General features: G+C 40.4%; 1 protein-coding gene across 6 annotated transcripts in view; it reads left to right on the plus strand.

Moving 5' to 3' along the window:
• The window catches only part of CLCN4 (Cl-/H+ antiporter 4), a 76,860-nt gene that overhangs the window by 28,885 nt on the left and 34,162 nt on the right, over positions 1–13,813 (plus strand). For all 6 annotated transcript variants that reach the window (XR_015870419.1, XM_088451668.1, XM_088451672.1 and 3 more), the window contains 4 exons: positions 2,955–3,077; positions 7,755–7,961; positions 8,043–8,123; positions 11,410–11,955. Coding sequence is in view for 5 of the 6 variants with exons in the window: in XM_088451668.1 (XP_088307794.1) it covers positions 2,955–3,077; positions 7,755–7,961; positions 8,043–8,123; positions 11,410–11,955 (957 nt within the window). In the remaining variant the exon portion in view is untranslated. The remainder of the gene's footprint in view (positions 1–2,954; positions 3,078–7,754; positions 7,962–8,042; positions 8,124–11,409; positions 11,956–13,813) is intronic.

The following is a 13,813-nucleotide window of genomic DNA, read 5'->3' on the forward strand; positions in this document are numbered from 1 at the left end:
TGTGAGCACTAAAGTGTAGCAAAATACGAACTGGGTCCACTACAATGTGGCATACTATGTACTGGGGACACTACAATGTGGCATAATATGGTCTATTTCTAGTACCAAGTGGCATAATCTGAACTTGGGGTACTACAATGTGGCATACTATGAACTGGGGGCACTACAATTTGGGATATTATGAATTGGGGGCACTACAATGTGGCATATTATGAACTGGAGCACTATAATGTTGCCTATGAACTGGGGGCACTACAATGTGGCATATTATGAACCGGGAGCACTACAATGTGGCATATCATGAACTGGGAGCACTATAATGTGGCATATTATGAACTGGGAGCACTACAATGTGGCATATTATGAACTGGGGCACTATGTTGTAGCATATTATGAACTAGGGCACTTAAGTGTGGCATAATATGTTCTCGGGACACTGAATGGCATAATGTGAATTGGGGCATATTATGAAGTATGGCACTACTATAGTTTATAAAATGAACAACTGCGAAGAGAGGTGTCTCACTAGAAACATTATGGTGGAGGCCCCTTCTAAATGTTGCTAGCCTAGGGCCCATGAAATTCTGGCTACTCTACTGTCTGTAGAAAAGGATTTTATATTCTGTATATTTTGACTGACTCAAATTCTAATAAATGTTTTCCATGAGCCATTTACCCTCTTCTCAGTCAAAATTGATAATATAAATTAATTTTTAATTATCACTATTTCAGCAACTGTGACCTCAGAGAGCAGACCACCTTATCTGTTATCTAAGAAACAAGTATAACTATTACACAATAATAATCTAATGGGCGTACACTATACAATTATCCAGCCGATCTGATCGATATTGGCATATTGCCAAGATAATTGTACAGTGCATTGCTACAACCACCCAGTAATTATCAGTATGTCGGACATGCTGATATCATCCAGCATATCCAAAAGATTAGATAATTAGTTGGCCACATCTAGTGGTGTATATGCTGCCGCCTGTCTGCCCAACACTTCCACTGTTCCTTTACAGGGGAGGAACGCAGATAACATGGCCATACACTGTGATATATATCACAGTGTATGGCCACGATATCTGATGGTTTCAGTTATCAGATAAAATGTCTGTCGGTCGGACATTTTATCTGACAGCATATGCCCAAGCATGAATCAAAAACTATAGTGTATTACTGTGCACGTGGTTTGCATGCAGCAGATTCGCTATTTTATGCATTTAGATCTATGTCCATCCTGTGCTGAGTCGGTTGGAACTTGCCCTTATATGACTGTCCGTGAAGTTGGGCATTTCAGTGCTGAAACTGGACGGCAATAATGCGAACTCATGGAACCACTCTGACTTGTGGAAGCATCATGGGAGTGTCGTGGGCGTTTATCTAAAGCTCCATGCTATTCTGAATCGTGTGTATGGGGAAGGGAAGCCTGTTTCTGACGAGCATCTTGCACCTAGCATAGGCTGGCGCAAGTGCCAATACTAATGACGGTTATAGAGGTTGGCGGAAAATCAATGAACGGCACAGCTTACCGCTTGCAGATGCATGGACCCCCACTTTAGCTGAACGGATACTCGCATTAGCATGAGGTAGTGTATCCTTCTTCCGCGGCTGCTCGCAGCTACAGCCACTTTGCATGCGTCTTAGAATCAGCCCCATTGACCTCTAGTATTGCAAATGATAAATCCTATACCATTCAGAAAAGATTTTTCATTATTTTCACATCCACACGGATTTCTTGAGATGTAACTTGAGATGGACTATTTCGACCAAGAATTATAATTCTTGTATACCCTTTGGAGCAATATACTGTACTGATGAGGTTCCCAATTCTATTGGATCCTTACTTACATTACCAATAACCAATGTGTAATACTTCATATGTATAAATTAAGATTTTTGCAAACTGGTTTTTGCTACAATTTTAGTGATTAATTGTTTATGTAAATGTTCATAGAACAATAAATGTGAATGTTTGTTAGTATCAGTGGTGGTTATGATTTCCTCATAATAGTTCCCTGTACCAGTGCTCTTCCTATCTGTATATTACTGTTTCTTGAAGAACACTATCTTCAATAGAGCTGTCGTACATACAGTATGTTTACATTTTATAGTATTGCACCCTGCCCTACCCCCTCTTTTGCTGACTCTGCAAAAATAATAATATGCATACACGCACACACGCATCGTATTCAAATTATACATAGCCTCCTAGAATATGGTTTTAGTTGCTTTCCTAGGTTCATTTAACATTCAGAATCAAATGTCTGTGCTCAGTCTCAAGTATCACATTATGCACAGTCTGATTGAAGAGGGAGTAACTGAGGTATTCATTAAAGGTTTTAATAGTCTATCACAAAGCTTTGAAAACTCCTGCCTGCTGGGATTTCACTGGACATGTCTCTTATGTTCCAGGTATATAAACTCATGTGAATGGGACACCCTACCATAACATTCACATAAAACTTTAAATACCTTTTTGTTTCTTTTAAAGTACGGTTGGTACTTTTTTTATGTGAACTGGGCAGCACTTATAGGAGCGCTTGTTTTAATACTACATTCACTGATGTCTTTTGATTTCATGGCCAGGATAATGTCCTTTGTCAGTGTCAATCCATAGACAGCTTGTGTGGTAGATTGGAGTTACTGGGGAGACTTTAGGGCAGTTGTAAGGTGCTGTCGTGAGGAAAAGCAGGGGGAGAAAAGTAGTAAGGAGGATATAGATGGAAGGGGTGTACAAATTACACGAGGGTAGGCATGAGACAAAGCAGGCAGTAGGGATTAGCTCTGATCTTGCGTTCCATTGATGTGTATGAATGTGTAAAATGAAAAGAGCCGGATAATGAAGGGGGGAGGGGGGGGTAATTCTTTATTATTATTAATGTCTCACTATAATATTTTTCTCCTGCCAGTATGGGTAACATTTGCCCGTTATTGATGTCTTTCAGGGTGCCAGCGCATATATTTTAAATTATTTCCTTTACATCATGTGGGCTCTGACATTTTCCTTCCTGGCTGTGTCCCTTGTTAGAGTATTTGCTCCCTATGCTTGTGGCTCTGGAATTCCTGAGGTAAGATTTTAATAACAATATTCTATAATTTTCCCATAATCCAATTTCTTCTGTTCTGATTTCACATGACACTCTTATAAGTCTACAAAATCATTTAACTCAAGATAGATCTAAATCATTAATTGATGCCACAAAAAAAAGCATCCGCTGTATAGTCTAGCTGATTACTGTATATGTAAATTATAATAATTAATCTTTGTGATTTAAGCAACCATCTTTCGGTGCTGGGATGTTAGAGACTACTGCTTCAGGCAAGCATAACCTGTAGCCAAAGGGAATGGAGAACCCATGCCCCTTCACTGTTATAGATAATAGTTAAAATACGGTTACTTTCAGAGAACAAAAATGTTCCAGAAACCTCTATTTGTAGACATAAGATAAAGTAATTTTTCTTGGACACAGGTATAGTATAACCAGATTAATGTAGGATATACAGTGCATCCGGAAAGTGTTCACAGCGCTTCACTTTTTCCACATTTTGTTATGTTACAGCATAGTTGCCGACTTTCTGGCTGCTCCTTCCTGGAGGGAGCAGCCAGATCGGCAGGGCAGTGGGGGCGTGGTCAGCAAAAGAGGACATGACCGGGCGGGTGTCTGACGTTTGTAGGCGATACGGGGCTGGGTCACGCGATCGCGTCATTTTGGCCCCGCACCCGCTACACAATGCCGATAATACAGGCATTGTGAAGCATGGGGCAGGGCCAAAATGACGCGATTCAGCGTGAATCGAGTCACTACCCCCTTCCCCCGCTGCGGGGGTTTAACAGTTAATTGCGGGGGGGGGGGTCGGGGGGATCGGCGACTGCTGGGAGGCTTGCCTGCCTTTCCGGGGGGCCGGAGCTGCACCTGCTTATTGGGAGGCTCCTGGCCAAGTCGGGAGGGTAGGCAACCCTGTGTTACAGCCTTCTTCCAAAATGGAATAAATGAATTTTTGTCCTCAAAATTCTACACACAATACCCCATAATGACAACGTGTAAAAAGTTATTTTGAGATTTTTGCAAATTTAATTAAAAAACAACAACTAAGTAATCACATGTACGTAAGTATTCACAACCTTTGCTCAATACTTTGTTGATGCACCTTTGGCAGCAATTACAGTCTCAAGTCTTTTTGAATATGATGCCACAAGCTTGGCACACCTATCTTTGGACAGTTTCACCCATTCCTCTTTGCAGCACCTCTCAAGCTCCATCAGGTTGGATGGGAAGCGTCGGTGCACAGCCATTTTCAGATCTCTCCAGAGATGTTCAATCGGATTCAAGTCTGGGCTCTGGCTGGGCCACTCAAGGACATTCACAGAGTTGTCCTTTATATCTTGGCTGTGCGCTTATGGTTGTTGTCCTGCTGAAAGATGAACCGTCACCCCAGTCTGAGGTCAAGAGCGCTCTGGAGCAGGTTTTCATCCAGGATGTCTCTGTACATTGCTGCATTCATCTGTCCCTCTATCCTGACTAGTCTCCCAGTTCCTGCCACTGAAAAACATCCTCTCAGCATGATGCTGCCACCACCATGCTTCACTATAGGGATAGTATTGGCCTGGTGATGAGCGGTGCCTGGTTTCCTCCAAACCTAACGCGTGGCATTGATGCCAAAGAGTTCAATCTTTGTCTCATCAGACCAGAGAATTTTGTTTCTCATGGTCTGAGATTCCTTCAGGTGCATTTTGGCAAACTCCAGGTGGGCTGCCATGTGCTTTTTTTACTAAGGAGTGGCTTCCGTCTGGTAACTCTACCATACAGGCCTGACTGGTGGATTGCTGCAGAGATGGTTGTCCTTCTGGAAGGTTCTCCTCTCTCCACAGAGGAATGCTGTAGCTCTGACAGAGTGACCATCAGGTTCTTGGTCATCTCCCTGACTAGGGCCCTTCTCCCACGATCACTCAATTTAGACGGCCGGCCAACTCTAGGAAGAGTCCTGGTGGTTCCGAACTTCTTCCATTTACGGATGATGGAGGCCACTGTGCTCATTGAGACCTTCAAAGCAGCAGATATTTTTCTGCACCCTTCCCCAGATTTGTGCCTTGAGACATCCTGTCTCAGAGGTCTACAGACAATTCCTTTGACTTAATGCTTGGTTTGTGCTCTGACATGCACTGTCAAGTGTGGGACCTTATATAGACAGGTGTATACCTTTCAAAATCATGTCCAAACAACTGAATTTACCACAGTTTGATTCCAATTAAGCTGTAGGGACATCTCAATGATGATCAGTGGAAACAGGATGCACCTGAGCTAAATTTTGAGCTTCATGGCAAAGGCTGTGAATACTTATGTACATGTGATTTCTTAGTTTTTTTGTTTTTTTTTATTAAATTTGCAAAAATCTCATCATTATGGGGTATTATGTGTAGAATTTTGAGGACAAAAATGAATTTATTCCATTTTGGAATAAGGCTGTAACATAACAAAATGAGGAAAAAGTGAAGCGCTGTGAATACTTTCCGGATGCACTGTATGTCGTCCAATCGAACAGTGCCAGATTAGACTCTGTGGAGGCCCCTAGGCAGTCGAAATTGTAATAAACCGTATGTAGGTTGCAACAAATTCTTTTTACAAACTGACAGCTGATAGAAGATGAGCTGTTAAGAGACAAACTGTAATGTGTATCTGATGTCTATGGGTTATGTAGTTTAAGTTGTTAATGGGTACATTACATTAATACAGTATTTTCTCTATAGAGTCTTTAATGTAAAGTTTTAGTTTCTTTGAGTTGATTCATTTTTTTCTATCTTTTGGAAACAATTTATGAAAGCTTGATTGTAATTTTCTTTTAAGATCAAATTTAGTTGTCGTGGGGCCCCTAAAAAGCACGGGACCCATAAGCCGGTGACTGCTCTGCCTATTTGGTAATCCGGCACTGCAATCTGATAACATACCATGGAATAAAAAGTATTTTTATTTTTCATCCAAGAAGCATAAGATTGATTACAATGTATCTTTAGTATAATATAATACACAATTAAGGTATTTGACCAGAAGTGTTAAATACTCTACAACTAAGCAGCTCACTGGCTAGCACATTGCAGCAGAGAATACATTTCTACTAAACAGCACGGCCTTTATAAGACCTTGTCATCCATAAAGCTGCCATTCAAAATCATTATGTATTCTGATGTCAGATGTCCCATGAAACACGTAATTAATGAGTCCTGGTTAAATACCATAATTGTGTACTATATTGTACAAAAGATGTAAATTTTATGCTTCTTTGACAAATTAGACGGCTTTTTATTCCATTATTATTGTTGGATTGGATTACATATATCAGTCTGGTTAAACCTGTGGCTAAGAGAAGTCCCTTCATCTTCAACCTGTAGCCAGTCCATACATTTATATATTCCCAGTGCAGGACTAATCGTTAGAATACTTAGCAAAATTAAAAACCATGAAATAGCTGCAGTACAATCATAACTGGTGAAATGTGTTTCTAAAGTTCCTGCACCCTGCTAGACATGGTTACGATTCCCAGTTCCAGAAATCAATACCATAACATAATGTGTAGCGCATTTTATTACCGTCTCTGTAATGCCGGGTACACACTAGACGATGTGTGTACCCACAGACGGCACAATAAATCGGGAGGTGCATACAGACTGCACAATCTCGTGTAGAACTACCCGATATATCGTTCCCCCGCTGCATCTAGAGGTATGTTGTCGGCACAGCAGATCAGAAGATGCGACCAATGACGCTCGTGAAAATGACGCTCGTGAACACGCGTTAGTGCATACACACTGAGCGATATGGCCGATTTATCATTCCGATCCGCATATAAACTTTATATTGTCCAATATATTGCTTAGTGTGTACCCAGCTTTAGAAATTTTACCATACTTGTATTTTCTCGTTGACCTTTTTTAGTCTATTCATGAGTCTCAGGACTTAACCACTGATACATTATATTTGTCAGCATGGGGTGGAGAGAGCCAGGACTAGAAGTGTGTAGTACAGTATATGTAGCGTTTTATTAAATAGGACTAATTAGATATGACTAATACTGTATATTCCTGTAGAACACATACTGCACACCCCATTAGTAAAAGGCTATGCGTGTTTCAGTTTGTCTGTGTTAATAGCTCTTTCCTCTTTAGGACATGGAAGACAGATGTTTCAATACCGTAAGGTAGCCACATGGAGTAGAGAGCTAAAGGGAGGAGATTGGCCAAAAATGGATAAGACCTTAAAGAGTAAAAAGACAGTGTAGTTTAGTGCCACACACACTATAGAGATGAACATCAAGGAAAGGATGTCACACACTATTGGTATTTCGCTATTAGACACCTCAATCATTTTCTGAAGTATCGAATGTGGGTATTTTTCAGTTGATTGGGTGTTCTTTTTAGAAGCATAGTTTATCTACTTGCATTTCCCTACTTTAGTGATTGTACTGTACCCTCTCAGTAGCTAGTGGTGAAAAAGGTGGAAGCAATATGTAAATAACTGAAACAAATATTTTGTGATATATTAAGTTGGTAGTTTTATGGTCTATTAAGTAAGTCGACTTACACTAGAAGTCAAATGACAGTACTGGAGATGTTGTTTATCTTTATATTAGTCTGTACATTAGTTATTCGCAGTTAATCTGAACCTGCCCTTTAAACAAAGTTGTATTGTAAATTACATACAATATTAAATCTGCAGCCATTTCTAATCAGTCTACTGTCTCTTTTTTACCAGATAAAAACCATCCTCAGTGGTTTCATAATAAGAGGTTACCTAGGAAAGTGGACACTGTTAATAAAAACAGTGACATTGGTGCTCGTAGTGTCTTCAGGCCTGAGTCTCGGGAAAGAAGGACCCTCAGTGCATGTCGCATGTTGCTGTGGCAACTTATTCAGCAGCTTGTTCTCCAAGTACAGCAAGAATGAAGGAAAGAGGAGGGAGGTAAGTTATATTTTAAAGAGAAGTGTTGACTTTATTTTTTTTCATATAGATTTCATTAAATCTGCAATATTTGTTTTACAGGTCCTTTCAGCTGCAGCTGCTGTAGGGGTCTCTGTTGCTTTTGGTGCTCCGATTGGCGGTGTACTTTTCAGCCTAGAAGAGGTACCGTTTATTTTTCAGAAAATATTATTTTTATTTTTTATGTCTCAGTTGAAGTGTCCAAACCATATGCTTGTCACTGACCATTTAATATAACAGCAGTACTTAATAATAACATCAAATTGCAAAAATGTAATTCTTAGTAAACCTAGAATTTATTTTATCTAACCAAAAAATTATATTTTCATGGATTATCTCCTACTAGTAATTGAATGATACTACTGTGCATACTAGCTCAAGACTAAGGGTTATATTTACTAAAGGTGAAAATCAATCAACATCGATGTGTTTCTGGGGCTAAATCACACATTTACTAACAGACAACTTTTGATTTATTTGTAAGTATTAGTAAATGTGTTATTTAACCCCAGAAACACAACATTGATGTTGATTGGTTCTCATAAAATTTTATAGATTTTAAATCGATCAAAATCGATTTGAAATTTGTCCCCCTAAACATTAAAATGGCTAAATATAGGCTGTATAACTAGTCATTTATTACCAATTAAACTTCACTCTTAGGCTGGGTACACACTATACGATCCATCATATGATATACAGTCAGGTCCATAAATATTGGGACATTGACAGAATTTTCAGATTTTGGCCTCTATTCACCACCACAATAGTTCTGAAATGATGAAACAAACAAGATGTGCTTTAACTGCAGACTTTCAGATTTAATTTGAGGGTAATTACATCCAAATCGGGTGAACGGTGTAGGAATTACAACAGTTTCAATGTGTGCCTCCCACTTTTTAAGGGGCCAAAAGTAATGGGACTATGAACTCAAAAGCTATTTCATGGACAGGTGTGGGCTATTCCCTCGTTATTTCATTATCAATTAAGCAGGTAAAGGGTCTGGAGTTGATTCTAGGTGTGACATTTGCATTTGGAATCAGTTGCTGTCGACTCTCAATATGAGATCCAAAGAGCTGTCACTATCAGTGAAGCAAGCCATCATTAGGCTGAAAAATCAAAACAAACCCATCAGAGAGATAGCAAAAACATTTGGTGTGGCCAAATCAACTGTTTGGAACATTCTTAAAAAGAAAGAACGCATCGAAGAGCTCAGCAACACCGAAAGACCCGGAAGACCACGGAAAACAACTTTGGTGGATGACAAAAGAATTATTTCCCTGGTGAAGAAAAACCCCTTTACAACAGTTGCCCAAATCAAGAACACTCTCCAGGAGGTAGATGTATATGTGTCAAACAATCAAGAGAAGACTTCACAAGAGTGAATATAGAGGGTTCACCACAAGATGCAAACCATTGGTGAGCCACAAAAACAGGAAGACCAGATTAGAGTTTGCCAAACAACATCTAAAAAAGCCATTACAGTTCTGGAACAACATCCTATTGACAGATGAGACAAAGATCAACTTGTACCAGAGTGACGGGAAGAGAAGAGAAGGAAAGGAACTGCGCATGATCCAAAACATACCACCTCATCAGTGAAGCATGGTGGTGGTAGTGTCATGGCGTGGGCATGTATGGCTGCCAATGGAACTGGTTCCCTTGTATTTATTGATGATGTGACTGCTGACAAAAGCAGCAGAATGAATTCTGAAGTGTTTCAGGCAATATTATATGCTCATATTCAGTCAAATGCTTCAGAACTCATTGGACAGCGCTTCACAGTGCAGATGGGCAATGACCCGAAGCATACTGCAAAAGCAACCAAAGAGTTTTTAAGGCTAAAAAGTGGAATGTTATGCAATGGCCAAGTCAATCCCCTGACCTGAATCCGATTGAGCATGCATTTCACTTGATGAAGACAAAACTGAAGGGAAAATGCCCCAAGAACAAGCAGGAACTGAAGACATTTGCAGTAGAGGCCTGGCAGAGCATCACCAGGGATGAAACCCAGCATCTGGTGATGTCTATGCGTTCCAGACTTCAGGCTGTAATTGCCTGCAAAGGATTTGCAACAAAGAATTAAAAAGTGAAAGTTAGATTTAGGATTATTTAGTTTGTCCCATTACTTTTGGCCCCTTAAAAAGTGTGAGGCACATATAGAAACCGTTGTAATTCCTACACCGTTAACCTGATTTGGATGTAATTACCCTCAAATTAAATCTGAAAGTCTGCAGTTAAATCACATCTTGTTTGTTTCATTTCAAAGCCATTGTGGTGGTGAATAGAGGACAAAATATGAATATTCTGTCAATGTCCCAATATTTATGGACCTGACTGTATATATTTCCGTCGTGGATCGGAACAATATATATCGTAAACATCGTAAAATGTGTACGTCAAATGGCTGTTCATCACATCTGCTGTACTGCACGTCAGATGAGATGATGCAATGAACGACACGGTGCTGTTACATATAGCATGTATCAGTATGGTATGGTGCGCGCCTTGTATCGTTACATCGCGCCGTCACTAGGTCGTACCATCCTATGATGTGTACCTAGCTTTTGAACCATTTTTGGAACAGCATATTTAAAGTGATAAAACATTTAATTTTACACCAGCTATAAGTTTTTAATTATCTTATTTTGTTAACAGAATAATAATACAAGAACATACAATCAAAATCCAGATCCAAAACCAGAAAGTATGACACTATAACTACTATAACCTGTATTGAATATACTGTGTATATAAGTGAACTTAAATATACATTTTACTGTGTCAAAACATGACTTAACCATGAACTCACTCCTATTAACTAATAGCAAGAATAGTCTAGAGGGCTGACACTTCATTTAAATTAAATTAAATTAAATTATGTGTTCCCTATAAAATCACATGTATATTTTAAGTTGTCCTCAATCTGGCAACTCTTGGCACAATTTGTGGTTGTTCCCTTAGATGGTGATGCTTTGGCGGATACTATAGAAGTAACAATTGTCTTTTATAATATATCAGTATATTTATGGCAGATTGCACCTAACCACTAGAGGGAGGCATGTGGATTTATCTTGTTTTCTTACAGTGAATTATATTATATGTCCTATGGTGCATTTGGTATCCATAAATTAAATTATTGTGGAGTTAGGTATCATTGGCATCAAAGCACTGTCACCTATTTCCATTGTTCTCTAGTCCTAAACTAGACTCTAAACTAGACTCTTAACTAGACTCAATCAGAGGCAGGAGGAAATGAGCATACTTACTTTCCTCTATATTATACATATCTTCACTTTTATCAAAGTAGGAATTTTATTCATATAGATACATTTTGAAAATCTGGCTGCTCCTGAACTTGAGTAAATACTAATTTCTCAAATGTCAAGAAACCTGTTTTCTCATAGTGACTTATTTACTCTTTTTGTAGGTCAGTTACTATTTTCCTCTCAAAACCCTGTGGCGTTCTTTTTTTGCTGCCCTTGTTGCTGCCTTTACTCTGAGATCGATTAACCCATTTGGAAACAGTCGTCTAGTTCTGTTTTATGTAGAATATCACACTCCTTGGTACATGGCTGAACTATTTCCATTCATCCTCCTTGGTGTCTTTGGAGGGCTGTGGGGAACCCTTTTTATCCGATGCAACATTGCTTGGTGCCGCAGGCGGAAGACCACCAGCCTTGGCAAGTACCCAGTACTGGAAGTCATTGCCATCACAGCAATCACGGCCATTATAGCTTACCCAAACCCATACACACGAAGGAGCACAAGTGAGCTTATCTCAGAACTTTTCAATGACTGTGGAGCCTTGGAGTCTTCTCAACTCTGTGACTACATCAATGATAGCAACATGACCAGACCTGTGGATGACATTCCGGATCGGCCGGCAGGCCAAGGAGTTTATACAGCCATGTGGCAACTGGCATTAGCTCTTGTTTTTAAAATAATTATTACTATATTTACATTTGGTATGAAGGTAAGTCTGCTGGCTAATGCTATTATTATGTTTTAGGATTAATTACATTTACAGTAATGCTTTAGCTGGTAGAGTGAGAGTGGTTATTATCATCATACCCATTTCTCTCTCTCCTACAATCAATAAATGTGATATGTATGGTATTTTGTATTGAATATTAGGTTCTGGGTACAACTTGTTTTGAATTAAAAAAAAATGTTATCCCCTATGAACTCATTTATGAGCAGAGGGCAAATCACAAATTAGTGTTTAAAATAAACTCTTCAAAGCACTGTTCCTCCTTACTAAACTTACAATAGACCACTTTCATAAAAGCTGCTGCTCTTCAAACTTTAATTTAGCAATAATTAGATTAGGGGTGAGCGGGTTCGGATTTCTGAAATCCGAACCCCTCCGAGCCCCCCCGATCCGAGTCCGATCCGAGTCAGGCTCGACTTTTCCCGCCTGACTCGGATCTGAAATCGAGGCAAAACGTCATCATCCCGCCTTCCGAGTCTCGCGGGTTTTGGATCCTATATAAGGTACCCGCGTCGGCGCCATTTTCTCACTCGGCTGTGGACAGTGAAGAGGGAGGGTGGGAGTTAGGGCTGTGTAGTGTAGTGTAGTGTAGTGTAGTGCTGCTGTTGTCCACTACTTCAAAGTCCATAGGGGCTGGCTGTGTTGTGCTGTGCTGCTGTTGTTAATAGGGGCTGTGTCCACTACTTCAAAGTCCATAGGGGCTGGCTGGACTGTGTTGTGCAGTCAGTTCTCCATAGGGGCTGTGTCCACTCCAAAGTCCTATGCAGTGTCCCAGTCCTAAAGGAGTGCTGTAGTGTTGTCCAGGGGGTGCTCTGTCCATCAGGGGTGCTCCCCCCAAGTGCTAAAAAAATAATATATTTTCTGTGTTTGTGAATTGTGTGCGCAGTAGCCGCACGTGCATCAACAAAGTAGTGCCAAGCGTGCGCCTGTGTCATAAGTAAAGGGCCGGCTGGCTTGACCGTTAAAGGGTGCTGTAACCCCCGAAAGTACACTCCAGTCCAAACCAAAAAAAAATTATTTTCTGTGTTTGTGAATTGTGTGCGCAGTAGCCGCACGTGCATCAACAAAGTAGTGCCAAGCGTGCGCCTGTGTCATAAGTAAAGGGCCGGCTGGCTTGACCGTTAAGGGTGCTGTAACCCCCGAAAGTACACTCCAGTCCAAACCAAAAAAAAAATTATTTTCTGTGTTTGTGAATTGTGTGCGCAGTAGCCGCACGTGCATCAACAAAGTAGTGCCAAGCGTGCGCCTGTGTCATAAGTAAAGGGCCGGCTGGCTTGACCGTTAAGGGTGCTGTAACCCCCGAAAGTACACTCCAGTCCAAACCAAAAAAAAAATTATTTTCTGTGTTTGTGAATTGTGTGCGCAGTAGCCGCACGTGCATCAACAAAGTAGTGCCAAGCGTGCACCTGTGTCATAAGTAAAGGGCCGGCTGGCTTGACCGTTAAGGGTGCTGTAACCCCCGAAAGTACACTCCAGTCCAAACCAAAAAAAAAATTATTTTCTGTGTTTGTGAATTGTGTGCGCAGTAGCCGCACGTGCATCAACAAAGTAGTGCCAAGCGTGCGCCTGTGTCATAAGTAAAGGGCCGGCTGGCTTGACCGTTAAAGGGTGCTGTAACCCCCAAAGTACACTCCAGTCCAAACCAAAAAAAAAATTATTTTCTGTGTTTGTGAATTGTGTGCACAGTAGCCGCACGTGCATCAACAAAGTAGTGCCAAGCGTGCGCCTGTGTCATAAGTAAAGGGCCGGCTGGCTTGACCGTTAAAGGGTGCTGTAACCCCCGAAAGTACACTCCAGTCCAAACCAAAAAAAAATTATTTTCTGTGTTTGTGAATTGTGT

Source organism: Taudactylus pleione, unplaced genomic scaffold (genome assembly GCF_031769625.1).
Source record: "Taudactylus pleione unplaced genomic scaffold, aTauple2 ptg000026l, whole genome shotgun sequence".
NCBI classification, from domain to species: domain Eukaryota; kingdom Metazoa; phylum Chordata; class Amphibia; order Anura; family Myobatrachidae; genus Taudactylus; species Taudactylus pleione.